The following is a 17,090-nucleotide window of genomic DNA, read 5'->3' as shown; positions in this document are numbered from 1 at the left end:
GTTCATCTAGTGTCACCCCTTTTATTGCTTTGCATAGTTTACCCAAAGTTCTGTATCCCCCTGACCGTGTGCAGTTGTCCTCCCATTGCGCTTTATTCTTGAAAGTAAGGTTTCTGTTAGTTTACTGAGGTTAGGCTGGTTGTGATATCCTGATGTGGTTGTATCATAAACATGTTACTGATAAAGTGCAGGTTTTTCTACGCTATTTACACCTGGGAAAAAAAACATATCTGTTGTCTAAAAAGCCCCCTGATAGGACACTTACAAAGTGACCCTCCAAAATAAGATGCTGTAAAAGCAGGGACTCTACAAATTGAAAGGCTCTCAAGCTGCTAGTGTACTTCTCCTTCAGAGCTGCTCAGAGGGTTGAATATCTTTGAAATCCCACTCCTCTCGCACCTTCCTGACGTCCGATTGTGTTCGACAAGATCTGTAACGGACAATCTGACATTTTCGCGCACTTTATGACGAGCTTAGCAACGCAGAAAGGAAGGAAGAGCCAGGTTCAAAGTAATCTCTCTAGCTCGCCTTTTTCCTACTTTGCAGAACATCTTCTGTCACTTTTTTTATGAGACTGTCTATGCATTGTCTCACATTCAAACAAAGTCTCTCTCTATATAAGTTTCACTTGACCTTGTGTGCGACCCTTGCGCTCAGTTGGCCAACACAATTTATTGTACTACATGCTCGTCATGAGAATAAAAAAGAGGACATGAAAACTCATAAACTCACTACTGTGATTAATGCAGAAAGAATATTAGTGCAGTCTGTATCAGGGGTGGGAATTGCAGGATACAATGCGAGACGTGGTACATGGTCCACAATTCCGATAATATCACGATACAGCGATTCTGCAATAATTGATACACTGCAAGACAATCGTATAATGATACATCACAATATCGAATTAACTGAAGTATAAAAATGCCCCTTAAAAAGGTAAAGTGCAGGATTGATGTAATTATTTGCTTCACTTTTGTGTCACTTTCACAGAATTTGACACAAACTGAGATGAAACAATTTGTTGCTTGTTTTCTGTCTGTAAATGACATTTGAAAGTGGCTGGTGCGTGTCTTCTTTTCACCGCTCTCCGACATTATCCTGCCGTCTTCTTCTTCATTTATCCTGCTTCTTCTTTGACCAAGTAATTTCCGTTCACGCCACCCTCATTCATGTCCTAAGTGCCCCGCGAGGAGTCATGAAGTAGTAGTATTTGTAAATTAGAATATCGATATTTGGCACCAGCCAATCGATAATTGGGAGGCATGCGTCAGGGCGATGATATATTATTGCTGTATTGATATTTGGTCCCACCCCTAATCTGTATACATTACGACTCAATACCATTAATGAACCATGGGAAATGTTTTAAAGTCAAAATCTACATTTTGAATTGACATAAAAACATCAAGATCAGAATATTTTGAAGCTGAATAATTACAGACTTTATGAATGTATAAATACAATCTAGGGCTGAATGATTTTGAAAAAATATCTTATTGCGATTATTTTGACTTATGATTTGATTTGCGATATTAAATTATTCTTATTTTCATTGATAAACACATTCAAATGATTATGGTGTGTTTTCTGCGTGGATCTGTACCACACAAAGAGATATGATACTTACATCTGTGTATGATGTGCAGGATGTAGAACATCTCTGCAGTACAATATTTAAATTAAAATGGTATTTTGGCACAAATTTCTGATTAATTGTTCAGCCCTATATACTATCAAATCCAAAGAGGAACATTAAACTACATTAAAATATCAAAGACATTCTGTTGCTGTCTTTGCCATCATTCAATAGGATAGAGGATAGTGTTGGAACTATGGGAAGAGACAGTGGGGATGACATGCAGCAAAGGGCCGAGAGTCGGAGTCCGCCCCGGGGCCGCTGCATTGAGGACTGAGCCTTTATACGCGGGATGTGCGATTTAACCGCTGAGCTGAACCAGCGCTCTGTGAAATGGAAATCTTATTTTGAAATCTTGCACTAACTTATTCCTCAGCAGTGTCCTTTTCATTCTCTCCCCCAACAGGATCCAGCGCCTGTCCACTAAAAGTGAAATGAAACCGCTAAACTGCAAAAGTGTATCTATTAAATGTTGCCTAAAACGTAATACATCTTTGAAACGGTTTGTAAAGCACTTTGCAGAGACTTGACGCTTGCTTGAGAAAGCTGATCCATCACACTTGAGTCATTTCTTGTCTGGGAAAGTTTCATAATCAGTCATGCGGTCGTGAACAGGTAGTGTTGTGTCAAACTCTCGTTGCAAGTCTGTTAAATGTGGTTACTCCATAACAACTGCTTTAATGTGAGAAGTTTCTGAGTTCACCTTGTCCTATCTATATCAGTTCAATGCTTTTAAGAGTCGGTATCAGTTCTTGCTTCCTTGAAATTCAGCACCAAGAAGAGGCTGTTAAATGTGCACAACAAAAACACAACTTTCCCACGAATGTGATGTGAAGTGTGAAGTGCGTGAGACCTCCTGTGTGGTCATACTTGTCTCTAACACATGACAAACATTTCCTGCATCACTCTTCGATTTTCTGCACTGTGTGTGAGGTCACAGAATACAGATGAGGTGTTTAAACTAATATCCAGCAGCACACTCGAACACACACCTCCACCGACTCGCACAGATACCAACACACACGTTAATAATGCATTTCCACCAAGTGCATCGGGGAGTGTATATTGAGTTACAATGCAAAGCACTCAGCTGCAAACTTAATTTAATGCTTAAGTCTTTGTATCTTCACGTTTGCTTGTGTGTGTGTGTGTGTGTAAGATGTAGAGGATGTCATAACAGAGAAGACAGGGGATCAGATTAGGGAGCTGTGCACATCTGTCAGCATGCAGCCATCTTCAACACCATTAGATTAGAGCTAATGAAGACACTCTGTGCATGTGTCTGTATATTTGTTAGTTTGTCGAACACACACATGCACACACACACACACAGTCACACATATATACAGGAAGAGAGAGACTGGAAGCGTTTCCTTGCTCTGACATCAGCTGCTCAGGTCTCGTAAATCATGCAGGGATCGATTAAAAGCAGCATGACAACGATTGGTAATAGAGATGTGGCACGTTGCCTAAAAGAGAAACCAGCAGACGCATAAATACAAAGAATTATAAAAGTTTAATAGATAAACAAAATATTTGTGTGGGGAAACAAACGGCGAGAAGTGTAACCGTTGCAAGAAGCTGGGGTGGGAGAGAGCACAAGTTAGAGCGAGGGTGAGAGAGCGATCGCTCCTTCATGCTGCTTCAGCCTTCCTTTCAAATTAGAACAGCCCCGTCTCCTGAGAGTGTGACATTTTCACGGAGCGGGCGAGGGAGGGAGGGAGAGAGGGAGGGAGGGAGGGAGGGAGGGAAGTTCAGAGGAGGGTGGGGTGGGTCGGGAGACAACTGGGGAAGGAAGGGGTGGCGGGGGCAGAGAGGCGGCTGCAGGTTTCTCAGAAGCGGGAAGATGGAAGAATAGATGGAGATTGAGAAAGAAAGGAGACAGTAGCAGAGGAGCAAGAGAGAGCGGGGGAGGAGGACGGGGAGGAGGGTGGGTGGGTGGTTGGGGTATGCAGGGGTTTCAATTGGTAACGTTAGGGATGGATGGAGAGAATGATGAGGAGGGAGGAGTGTGTGCGGGGGTTATTAGACCGGCCTCCAGAGGCTACTAATGCACTGACCTTCATTAACTCGCATTACTGTCGGTGTGTGTGACTGTGTGCGCGAGAGTGCAACTCTCTTTAGTTAACACTCATTACAGAGTCTTTGTTTAAAGGCCAGTAAACTAATGAAGTCATTAAATAAGTGCAGAAAATCCTGATTCAAGTATTGAAACCAGAGACTGGGGTAACTTTAAGGACAGGGAGAGCCTCTGGAACACAATATACAGAAAGAACAGAATAGTAGACTGTGATATTCTGTCTTTCTATCTATCTATCTGTCTAGCTATTGAACTAACTGTCTGTCTGTCTCTCTGCAGGCTCTTCTCGACACTCAGAAACAGCTGCGTTCTCAGATCTCCAACTTCACCTTCAACCTGGGCTTCTCTGGAAAGTTCTACCACACAGGTGTGTTCAGTTTATCTGCTTTCTCTCCTCACAAACCAGGGGCAAAAAGTAGCTATAAGAAATAAACATTAAAGATTGGGTATTATGCTGTTTCACATTTTAAGACATACATATAATGTAACAATGTTGGATGTCCAGACTAAACGTGGGTGAAGTTTCAAATCTGAAATCCTCAGGCTTCTCAGCTCAGTCTGCAGGTTGCTGTGAAAGCAGACTGTTTTTTTTCTACACGCTGCACTTTGTGACATCACTCTTTGGAGAGCTGGCCAATCAGAAGAAAGTGGGCTTCTAGGGGCGGGGTCTCTTAAAGGGACAGAGCTGACTGAGTCGTTTCAGGCAGAGGCTGTATGAGGGCCTGCACAGAGCACCAGTGTGAGATAAATGATGAGTTTTAAGTGTAAAGTATGCTAAGGTGAACTATGAAGCTATGAAGTTTTGTATGATTCTTATTTGCAGAAGTTTAAAATGCCAGTGGCAGAAATAGCACAGGTTGAAGTTTTTGGATGACAAAGTTTGCCTTAGTTACATCTATCTATGCATTTCAAATTACACTTAGCAACCACATACTGTATAGTTGTTACTTTCCCTTCTGGACTTTTTAACATGCATTTTGTTGAGGATCATGCACAGACCTTATGGGCCTAATCATTCTGTATTGTTTTTTGTTGGTTTGTTTGTTTTATGATAAAGTGTAAGAATTAAACTTCTTTTTTGTTAAGCAGATTTTTTCACATGAACTTTTATAACAATAAAATTGGCACCTATCAAAACAGGTACAGTACATTGAGAAGTGAATGGTCATTACAGTAAATAAACACCATAAAATGTCTTCTTCATCAGTATCATTAGATGGAACTCAGTGTTGGTCTCAATAAGGTGAAGTCCGAATAGCACAATTCTTTAACTTTAACAGTAAGTAGATGTGATGTACGGAAGCCCTTAGTGGACATGCATCCATACACTTATTGACTTATTCCTCTCGTTATCTCGGGAAAACAAAGCTCGTTTTCCCATTATAACGGATTAAGTTGGCCCATTATCTCGAGATAACAAAGTTTGTTTTCTCGTGATAACGGGATAATTTTGTGACCTAGAAAACAAAACAACAGGCTGGTCACTGTGATATTAAAGACCAGGACAGGCCATGCTGACATTGCCCACACTAATGAGGAAAGTTACGCCTTTTTTGTGTTGTGCTTTTGCAACTCTGAGCTGTGATCATCAGAGCTTACAGCGGTGCCACGTCGTTGATAATTAAGTCCAGATCCTGAGAAAATGACCAGAAATGACTCTTTATCATCAAAACAGAGTAAATGAAATGTATGGATGCATGTCCGCTTAGGGCTTCCGTATTATCTGTTAATCATACAAGACAGGTTACCCATTAGCCCACAAAATGTGTAGACTGCTGTTGTGCATCTAATCCAACACTGTGTGATTCGTATGCGTATGTCAACTAACTATTTACACTGTGATATTACATCAATAACATTGACTTTATAGTATAAGTGCTCTTGTTTTTGTTTGTAATAAATGTGAAAGTCAGTCCCATATTTTAACTCAAAAAACTACATAAACCCTTTAACACTAAAAGACAGCACTAGAAAATCTCTGTCTCATTCTATCGCTGGATTTGAAGTTACAGAGAAATTATTAAACAAGCAGGCGGCGACACACTGCTGTGCATTTCACACTCTGTTGTGGAGCCAAGGACAGGTTTTATTGACTTTCTAGTTAAAGCGTCTAAATGTGCACCAAGAGAACAAAGGAGGAGGTTACACTGGAGAGGAAAAACAGAGGTGAGACTTAAAATAATTATAATTAGAAGACATCTATTACAGAATAGAACATATTAAATTAGCATCTGTTATTGCCGTGGCATCACATTTCATCACCATGGTATCAGACCGCTACCTATTTTAGCAACAGGGCCTTGAAACAATCACGTTGCTTGGTGATATAATCAAACCTGCAAGGAGTTTTTTGAATGTGCTCTGAATCTGCATGAAGCATACATTTATACATTATATTCCTCGTCCTTTTGTCCTTGTGAACGTGGGTGTATGTTGGTTTGTGTGTGTGTGTGCAGGCACGGTTGAGGAGGATGAAGGGGACGACTTACTGTTGAAGTATGTGGATGAGTTCTGGTGGTTCCCCCACATGTGGAGCCACATGCAGCCTCACCTCTTCCACAATGAGTCCTCACTGCTGGAGCAGATGGTCCTCAACAAGGAGTTTGCTCTGGTGAGAAGCACACACACACACACACACACACACACACACAGACACACACACGTACACTCACACATTTCTTACAGCTGTCAGTTTTGTTGTTGCTTTCTTCTTGTGTGTCCTTTTAATCGTGCTCGCTTCCCGTGATTGCGTTTTCTTCAAGGACATTTGTTGATGTCAGTAATTGTTGTTGCAACATGATGCTTGCACGTCAAAGCGCTGGAGCTGTTCTGATGCATCAGAGGCTGGGAGTGTCAGACGAAAGTACACTTAATGCATATATTTACCATATTTGTTATTGGAAACATAATTGCTCTCTGGATTATGCTCACTGAAAATTAGCTTTTCTAGTCCCCCGAAAGGATGACATTAATATTCAACAAGACTTAGACACCTTAAACTAGGTTTTTGTTGGATTTAGGTTTCACATGTGTCTTAGTTTCCAAATGCCAGCACTGCAGGGAGGGCAAATGAAAGATATTGACAGAGAATGTTCTGCAGATGTGCACAGATATGTCCTTGTTATATTGATAAAAAACATAATCAGGGTAGATGTAAATATTTGCTAATGCAAATTATTTGCAACATCTGTTACATCCAAAGAAAAGGGTTGTACTTCAGAGAGCAGGAGAAGTAGCATTGCTTTTATTAAATGTCAATCTGGGAACTCATCGGCTATCGTCTGACAACGATGTAGCCTCTGGGGACAACGGTGAACAGGCCGGGATTTGTCCGGTTTAGCCAGCGATTAGCGATAAACAACTTCCGGTAAAGACTTCCTTTTCCATGCGCTGCATTGTTTAAAGTCCAGTAAACAATTTGAGAAGCGACCGTGTGCTCAGTTCAAAAGTGAAGCAATTTTGCCCCTCAAGACATGTCAGCAAAATCAACTGCGTAATTTCTTAGTTCATTAAATCACCCAGAGAAGCACCCGTTCATCCGTTTGTGGTGAGTCTCAGTTTCACTGTAAATATTCAGTTACACAGAGCCCGCACTCTGGCTTATTACAGCGGTCTGATCTAAAAAAATAAATAGCTTTTGTTGTGATTTACTTTAATCAACGGGTCTTCAGTTTGCTGAAATCTCAACATCATGATGCAGATTTGTAAAAAGGAAAATGATACCTTTAAAATGCTTGTTTGTTGAACGGCGGTCGGATCCATCATCTCTGATGCATTTGAGGAAGTCAGGAAATCGAAACACTGAACGGCTTTCGTCAAGGGAATACGTCTCACGTTGATTTTTTTTTTATCTAAAGCAGATTGTTAGCTGAACTTGCTGCAGATGTCTGTTTATAGAGATTAATAAGAAGCTAAATGATCATCAGATGAAGCTGATGGGAGCCGGGATGTCATTACGGCGCATTACGTTCCGCCTGCTTTTGCTCTCCGCACTGACTGTTTTTCCTGCATATACCGCAGCCTGCTGATCTTGCCGTCCCTAAAATCCACATCCCTGCCTACAGATTCTACATTTCTATTTAGAATCTGTAAATAGAGATGAACTGATTTAATATAAAGGAACAACTTAAATGTAAAATCCCTGTTTTGGAGTTATGCTTTCATTTTGATGGGCACACCTGAGCCCTAGTTAATGTCTCCTCTTTAATCGGAAGACCACAAGGTCGAGTGCTTTTGTTCCTCGTCTCTGCCTTGTTTTTCTGTGCTTTGTCAATATGCCTGTGTGTGTGTGTGTGTGTGTGTGTGTGTGTGTGTGTGAGTGAGTGGAGATGATTTGTATGACCGCACACACACAATACAGTAAAGGGGGGGGGGGGGAGGTGTTGTTGAAGGTGAGCGTGATCATAAAGTGTGATCCCTAACCTCTATTGTTCACACACACACAAATACATACTCCGCTCCCTCATCCCCTGACCGCTGATGCTTGGCTTTGACAGTGTGTGTAGGTGTGTGTCAGAGCGAAGGACAACACCATCAGTCTGCAAGATGCACCCGGAGACCATCCACCCTCACAATCCCACACGTACACATGCTCACAGAAAATATATATATTTTTTAATTTCCAACCTGAAGGCCAGCATCGTAACAAACACAACACGAACCAAGTGCTTCTGCTACAAGGTCAGACTGTATGTGTGTGTCTGTGTGTTTATGTGCCGCTATGTACCTCAATGTTTATGTTTATAACCCTCACATACGTGTCTGACTCTGTGTATGTGTGACCTCCGCCTCCAGGAGCACAACATCCCGGTGGACATGGGCTACGCCGTGGCCCCGCACCACTCGGGCGTGTACCCGGTTCACCTGCAGCTGTACAAGGCGTGGAGACGCGTGTGGAACATCCAGGTCACAAGCACCGAAGAGTACCCGCACCTCAAACCCGCCCGCTACCGCAGGGGCTTCATCCACAACAACATCATGGTGAGGTGGCATTATTGTTCTAATCACACATCTCTGTAAGGCTGCGGGCGTGCACACATGCTAATGTGCTCATCCATAAATGCACTTTGATCTATTGACATGTCTCTGCACATGCATGGAGATTGATTAGCCTGCTGGATATTTGTTATCGAACATCTGGGATATTTGTTGAGATGGATGCGAAAGAGTGCCACAAGTCTGAATTCAACTTCAAACTTCTCCAAGATTATTTCTCTTTTTTGCCTTTTTGATGTTTCGATTTTTATCCCTTCTTTTTTATCTTCTGCAGGGCTCAGGGTAGTAATAATTTAGCGAGTGCTTTCACAGCTGGTGGTTGTGGGTATCCCGAGATACAAGTCAGTGTTGGTGCTGTGTGTGGAAGCACTTAGAGTAATATGTTGGACTTGGAAAAAAAAAAGTATAGATGAGTGTTTTTCCTGACAAAAGGAGTGAGATAAACATCACAAAGACGTACATATTTAAAGAACTCCTGCATGATTTTCTTAACACCGTTCCTCATGCAGACGGCTTGAATCAAACATGTGCGTCGCACAGTGTCCTTGCCTGCCGGGGAGGAAATTTGCTTAATTCGTCTGACTGAAATTAAAACGGTGAATTGTAAATTCTTGGAGCGACTGAATCAAAGTGAGCTTAAAAAAAGGCAGATTCATTACTCACAAGTCTGTTTGCATTTGTTGTGTTCTCTTATCTTACTTTGAAAAGCTGTTTTTATCTTCGCTCTCTTTTGTTCAAATAAGTGTTTGCTGCATAGTAAATTGTGTGCTGATTGTTTCTTGCGGTCTTAAACCGAAAATCAATGATTCCCTGTGCAGTGTGGAACCCGTGTGTGTGTGTGCTCACGCTTATGTGTGTGTCATACAAATGCTTTGACCCGCCTCTAACAATAGCAACCACAGCTCTGTGTTGATTGAATATTAAATTGCATCCCAATGCGGCTAAAGGGGTGAGCTGTGCTGTGTGTACCGGTCTCAGTGCATTTGTGTATGTGTGGGATGCGCGTCATTGAACAAAGACCTAGAAATACTTTTAAACTTTCATGCTCCAATAAAAAAAACATCAGTCGCTGCGCTGTTTAAGACGGCAGCACAATAAAACTCTGTTGTCCCCTATTTCACCTAAGCAAGTTGTCTTCATCGCCCCCTCCGTCCGTCCTCCTCCTCTTCATTCACTTGTCAGTCAGGCTCTTTGTCAGCTTGCACAACGGCTCCCTTATTGACAAAAGAACCAATCACATCTGACACCAAAATTACCAGTCCATGTTGTTCTGCCCTAGTTGGATCCTGAGCAAACAATTTGAGCAGACAGCTATGTCAATTTCCTAATCAGTCCCACGAGTCTGCTTTTATTTCTTGACATTTTGTCACAGCGTTACGAAAGACAGCCACTTAATCCTACTTCCATGCAATACAATAACACGCTGACAGTTTGACAGGCTATAATGTGTCATTATACATGATCAATAATAAGCGATTGAAGGCATCAATGAATCACCAAATTAAATAACAGGCCACAGAACAAAAACACGCATTCAACGCTGGATCATGAAGAGAGGCAGAGAAGACAGGCAAACAACAAAGAACAACTGTCAGAAAATATAAAAAAAACTGCTCTTCTTTGTTTCATACAAAGAGAAAAGATTGTTTTGAAGGAAGAAGAGAAAGAAATATAATTAAATACCCCGCAAAAACTACCCTCAAGTTTACCAGTGACAGCCATGACGGATGTTTTCTGAATGTTGTTTTTGAAACTTTGTTCTCCCCGTCCTTCAAAAAGGCTTAAACTTCAGATAATTAATATTTATTATTGGCTGGAATAAACTTTTTTTATTCCTGCCCATGCGCCAAAATCATATCAGGAGTGGAGCGAGGACATTTGACATTTAATTAAGTGTATTTTCACATATTAATTTCACACCTGGACTTTGTACTCACGTGCAGCCCTTCCACGTAATCCCGACACATGCAGTACAATGTGTGAAAGGGGCTCGTATCTCTCAGCTCTATCCGGAATTAAAGGTGCTTACAATGCCTTGGTGATCATGTGCCTGAACATAAGTTACACTGCAGAGTTAGGGAAACACCTGTCAGTGCTGGGTCATTCTCCGGAGTGACATTGTCCTGCTATCGGGGAAGCTAGTTAAGATGTTTGATAGAGAAATCAAAGATAACACTGTTCACGACAGTTGAGTACACCTTATTTCCTCCCACCTCAAACAGCGTCCTTCAAGACGATGTTTGATGACAGGACAGCAGGCTTAACGTCTCCCCTCTGCCATCGACCTCTAAGGAATTCAGATTAATGACTGTCTTTCATATCACCACAAAGTCCATTAAGTGGCTGTTTTTGAGAGTTTAGTCACATCACAAGATTGTCTTTAGCAGATGGTGTCCACTGGATTACTTTTTGGCCTTTATTGACAGGACAGTGAAGATAGACAGGAAATGCAGGGGTGGACAGTAACGAAGTAAATGTACTTTTTGAGTATCCGTGGGAAACTTATTACTTTTACTCCACTACATTTGACAGACAAATTGTACTTTTGACTACATTTCTATGAATGTTCTTGTTACTCGCTACTTTTGCTCTGAAGTCGGCTGATGAATTTTCTTTTCTTTTTTAAAATCCCAAAGACGATTAAAGGTATAATAAGTAGGATTTTTTCAAACTGGGCCCCTCCTCCTTTTCTCTTCTTCACCAGAAGCTCAGGCTCACTCTCTTGCGCGAGAACACGCCCACCCCGTCGAGCTAACACCGACAGCATCACGGTTACCTTTGTGCTAGCATGCTAATCGACGGTTACCGTTGCGCTACCATGCTAACCGCCGGTGTATAGAGGCCCATAAGTGATGATTTATATTATATTATATTTGTAAAAATATTTTATTGTAGTAAAATCCTTCTGATTATACCTTTACCTGTGTTTTTGTAGATCTGCATGTGGTTTGTCTAGGTGGTGTTGCCGTAACTGTACCTCGCGCGTCTCCATGGTTGAACGCAGAGCAAACGTCACTCAGATCAGGCAGTTCATTTAGTGGTGGTAATGATGGCTGCTGCAGAGAAGGATGACGATTCTCCACCTGAGCACTCACAGCCGTATCTTCAGCCCATGTTTTTGAAATGAAGAATGATTCTTAGCATTTTAAATGTTCGCTCTGTTTAGCGCGCACAAACTTCATCACAGCCTACAAAAATTAGCCGTACAATTATTGTTCCTATTATTTTGAAGCCGCAAGTCTGGAAATCTGTAGCCTGTGAGTTCGAAAATGCAAATAATGTTCTAAGTAAACATGACGTAGCAGAATGTACACCCATGAATTCTTGACTGCTCTCATGCTTTGTGAAAAAGTAGTTTGAATACTGAATAAAAAGCATAAAAGCAAGTACTCCAGTATTTTAACTAAAGTAATAATTTGACTGAGCAACTTTCACTTGTATTGGCGTATAATTTGACCAGGAATATCTATACTTTGACTCAAGTAATGAAGCTGTGTACTTTGTCCACCACTGAGGAAATGTGAGGAGTGGAACCAGCAGCCGATGATGCATCGGGAGCTTTGCCTCTATACATGATGTGCCTGCTTTACTGACTGAGCCACACCAGCATTTCTGTTCCCAAATTTCCATTTTTTAGGAGCGTTTGAGGACTTCATGTTCACATTGAAAGCAGTTTCCATCCTCATCAATGAGCAAATTAAGTGATGTGATCAGAAGTTTTGATGGTTTTGGGAATGACCTTAAAAACGTAACTTCTACGCCTTCATGACAGAAAAAGCGCTCAAAAAAACAGAAACTTCATGATTTAAAACCGCAAAGCAAACACAGACTGCTGATGACAACCATTTGAAGTGATTGAGAGCAACACAACAGCGACTCAATGGACTTTAGGGGGACATTTCTCTGCTCAACTCCATTTATAAAAGAGTAGAAATACACAAACATTTGATTTAGTAATCTTTTTACATATATTAAGAAAAGGGAGCAAAGTGAAAGCAGTGTATGGAGATAGTCATAATTGCCGTCTCTTTTTCCCCAAACACTGCATGCTGCACTGACTGAACAGCAAATGGACGGTAGAGGAAAACAAACTCAAAACTTGGAGGCTCACGGAGGTGGAACTTTTTCTCAGAGGCAGTACGAGTGTGGGCGTTTATATATGTGCAACTCAGTTTGTGCAGAATTTAGATTTTTAATCAATTTGTTATGAACCAGCGAGAGAGCTCAACCTCCTGACCTCTGCTGAAGTTTCTCTCGGACATCACTCAACACTTTTCTTTACCTTTCACTTTCTTTCACTCTGTTTTTCCTCGCAATTTCTCTCTATTAATCTCTTTCTCTGCTCCTCGCTCCGTCTCTGTTTGCTCACAGGAGGACAGGAAGTTGTCTTAAGGCTGTAAAAATTGGTGTTTGTGTGTCTCTGTCAGCAGATTGAGAGCCACCCACTGGACCAACAGTATCAAAACAAATCAGACTGAGATATGGGATTGTGCTGTGTGTGTGTGTGTGTGTGTGTGTGTGTGTGTGAGAGTGTGTGTGAGACATGCATGTTTGTGTGTGTGTGACTTCTTTTTAAAATGTACTATATCAGTTTGAGCTATAGCACTGTGGATAATTGGTTTGGTGAAATAGTGCTGAGTGTCTGAGGCTGTGGTGGCCTTCTCTCTCTCTCTCTCTCTCTCTCTCTCTCTCTCTCTCTCTATCTCTCTCTCTCTCCGTCCTGTGTGTGTGTGTGTGTGAGTGTGTGTGAGTGTGAACGAGGCTGCAGTGTTTTATAGATAAACCAATATCTGCGCTTCCAGCCTTTACTCTCTATTTCACACAGAGAAGTGCTCCACAAGGAGTTCCCAATAAAGACCTTCTTCTTCTCTTCTCATCTTCTCCTCATTTAATTCTTTTAATGACCTCATAAAAAGGCAATTAATTCATCAGCTGTTCGGCATAACATCCAGCGCTCTGTTAGGCCTTTGTAGTTGTTATTGCCTTAGGTTTTTTACAGCATAAATGAATGTAAATGCATATTTACATCGTCCAAAAAGCAGGTAGACTCTCTACCTTGCAGTGAAGACTCTCAACAGAATAGATGAGCTGTAAATACTCCCTGTGATGCCGAAAACAACGTCCTTGCAGTTGCATCAATTGAGGCTGTCCTTCTCCAACCCAGAATTCTTCAATTTATATAAGTGATGCAGAAAAATCAGCAAAATTGACCTCGCTTTCATCTGTGTGTATCTGACACAGACCGTGGACGCTGGTGTACTTTTGGTATCTTCATGGCCAAAGGTGCTCGCTGCACCTGCTCGAGGTGGGATTTAAAGTAATCCATTTTCATCTCCTCCCGCTTCTGTAAACAGCCAAAATACCAAACAGGTGTAGGTGAGGGAGAAAAAATTGAACAGTGCCCCAGAAAGACTTAACTTCACCAGTGCAAATCAATGCCTGATGCTATGCACCTGCATGAAAATCAGCTCTCTGCTGCTGTAGGGAAGTTATCTCGACTGGTCAGCTCCTCTCTCACGCAACGGGTCATGTTGTGTCCTTTGAAAACCCTAATTTGACTCTTATTTGCACAGCAGCCTTGTTGACAGGATATGCACAGGTAGAACATATAGCATTTAATGTCCAATGTTCTGAAGGTTCTAAAAACCTAAATGGAACCCAGCCATCGTTGTGTTATTAATTACGCCTGTGCTTTTATGCCATGCCAAGTGAAAATACCAGCTGTGAAATAAAGGTCCATTACACTCAGAGAGAGTGTGACTTGAACTTGAAACATCTGTGGAATTGGCACCTGTGCTTGTCCGCTGCGACAGGTAACGTCACCATATGCTGGATGACACAACACATCAGAATATCCCTGACCTAAACTGCTGTCTGTCTTTGAATATATTTAAACACTGCAGTGTAGCTGTACGTTTCGGCCGTACATCTGTCATCTTTAATGCTGCTACTGAATCATTCATCATCTTTTTTGTTTTAAATCATCCCTGTTCTTGGTTTGTTTGTACTTTGGCCTAGAAATAGGCGAATGATCAGAACTGGCTGATTGGTTGTCCTGTTAAATCATTGTATAACAGTGATTTCTTACACCTCTTAAAGGAGCATTCCCCCTTTTTTACACATCAGAGTCTGTAAACAGGACTTGAAAAGTGCTGCTCAGTCTTTATGGCACTGAATTGAATCATAGGCTGTATAAAAAGATGGAAGACATGACACTCTCTTAAAGGGAAGCCAAAACCTCTCTATCGCCCCCTGCTGACTGGCTGCAGTATAGGTCATAAAGCCCGCCTCCTCCATGTTAACAGGTGGGAAATGAGAACTATAAAATTAATACAAAATAAGTTTTTCTCAAACATGGTTTCAGTCATTATAGTTAGTTCTTATCATGCTGATTGACGTCCAAGTGTTAATTTTTCTGACAATTTTATTTTAAATTAGTTATTTGATGCTGTCAAAAGTATGATTGACAGCTCTGTTGACAAATACAGCTCCTGCAGCCGATCTGTTCCGGATACGCAGAGTGGAGGACGATCAGCGAGAGGAGGCATAGCTAAAACAATCACGACAGTCAGTGAAGTTTACATATCTGTGAACGTTAACCTCAGACCAATACAAGAAGCTGTTCGGTAAGTTCAGTGTGTTTAGTGGCTACAGCCGCTCCACCTGCCAATCTCTACCGCACAGTCTCCAAATGACGTCACCATCGCAAGCTGACAGCATGGCAAGTTGGCTTCTATTTCGTACAGTGAGAACAGATGGAGACGCGTCGTCCATCTATTTGTACAGTCATTGGATTGAATGAAGAAAAAATTGATAAATGGAGATGATGTCACTTGAAAGTCTGAAAATGGGGGGGGGGAAAAAGTAATATTTTCATACTTGTGTAGCACGTTGCTCATCTTTGCATGAGTATATAGGTAAGGCTTCATGGTTGCTATTTGATCAGACCACCCTAATCTCCGACCAAGCTGATGGCAGTGGAGTTGCATTGTGGGTAATGTAGGCACCAAGGTTTTGACGAGTAAGAAGAACGCATGGGTCATAAAAAGACATGTCTGAAAATGTGTACCACCTGCTCACACTTTTCACGGTCGGCTGTTTCCTTCGTCTATTTTTTTCATTTTCACTTCATTTGTAAACCGAAGATGAAAGCTAATAACAACTCCTGTTTTTGTGTGTAAATGTGTGTGTGTGTGTGTGTGTAGGTGCTGCCTCGCCAGACGTGTGGCTTGTTTACTCACACCATCTACTATAAGGAATACCCTGGTGGACCTAAAGAGCTGGACAAAAGCATCCGTGGGGGAGAGCTGTTTCTCACCGTGCTACTCAACCCCGTGAGTCAGAGAAACCACACACACACAATCAAACACACACACACACACACACACACTTGCACACGTACACAGTAGGAAACAGGCACGGCTGTTACTTTCTATTTTGATTTTTGCACCAACTGGGTTTCACGCTCTCTGTGTAAAGGTAACTTCCTCTCCGTCTTGTTCATTCTTTTTCATTTCTGCTTTGTGTGTGTGTGTGCATGCGTGCGTGTGCGTCTGTGGGGGTGTGTGTTTGTCTCTTTTCCTGTCAGGGCCTGCTTCTCACTGTGTAGCTGTGTTCATCTCCCTACTTTAAATTAGGTCTCACCACAGGGGGGATGCTGTCACACACACACGCACTCACACACACACACAGTCACAGACACACGCACACACATACCTCCCCCCTTTGCTTACCCCTGCTGCGTGTGTCAGCTCAACTCGATTCTGCTTTGAATTAAGGAGCAGAATTAGGTTTTGGTGGCGGTTAAGATGCTCATCCAAGCGAGCGCATGCACGCTCTCTTTCAAAGGTAGGCACAGAAATTCCCAGGAAATATTCCCAAACAATCTCTCTCCGACGCCAACCGCACACACGCACACGCGCAGACACACACACAAAGACGCTCACAGACCAGCAGCAGGCTGTATTGAAGTGTCAGGTAGAGGAGTGCTGAACTAGAGGAGCTGTCAGAACTCAGCGAGCATCATAGAGTCGAGCACAGCTTCACAGTACAACCCAATCTAGGCCTTTCTTCTCCCTGCACCACTTTGTCTCTGTCTGCCTCTCTTTTTCTCTCTTTTATTCCTTTTTTATTAGTATTTAATGAATTTATATTTCATGACATCAATTTTTCTCCTTTTCTTTGTTTCATTCTTTCTTTCTGTCTTTATTTTGCCTCGCATTCTTTATTGTTTTATTTATTTGGATAGTTTTTTAAATTTCATTCTGTTTCTCTGCAAGTCAGTGTATCGCTGTTTCTTCCACTGAGCACAATGCTCCAAGATGAAATCTGCATTGGGATACTGTATACACTTGTTTTAATCAAGTTAAGTTCAAT

At 41.8% G+C, this 17,090-nt stretch overlaps 1 protein-coding gene across 2 annotated transcripts in view; it reads left to right on the top strand.

The window, feature by feature from the left end:
* The window catches only part of ndst3 (N-deacetylase/N-sulfotransferase (heparan glucosaminyl) 3), a 46,987-nt gene that overhangs the window by 10,804 nt on the left and 19,093 nt on the right, over nucleotides 1-17,090 (top strand). For both annotated transcript variants that reach the window (XM_069665912.1, XM_069665913.1), the window contains exons 3-6: nucleotides 3,999-4,086; nucleotides 6,176-6,330; nucleotides 8,514-8,699; nucleotides 15,920-16,048. In XM_069665912.1, coding sequence (XP_069522013.1) covers nucleotides 3,999-4,086; nucleotides 6,176-6,330; nucleotides 8,514-8,699; nucleotides 15,920-16,048 — 558 coding nt within the window. The remainder of the gene's footprint in view (nucleotides 1-3,998; nucleotides 4,087-6,175; nucleotides 6,331-8,513; nucleotides 8,700-15,919; nucleotides 16,049-17,090) is intronic.

Source organism: Semicossyphus pulcher, unplaced genomic scaffold (assembly GCF_022749685.1).
Source record: "Semicossyphus pulcher isolate SPU_LCO1_2020_fin unplaced genomic scaffold, fSemPul1.0.p SCAF_17, whole genome shotgun sequence".
Taxonomy (NCBI): domain Eukaryota; kingdom Metazoa; phylum Chordata; class Actinopteri; order Labriformes; family Labridae; genus Semicossyphus; species Semicossyphus pulcher.
The sequence above is the reverse complement of the archived record's forward strand: the minus strand, read 5'-3'. Positions and strand labels throughout refer to the sequence as shown.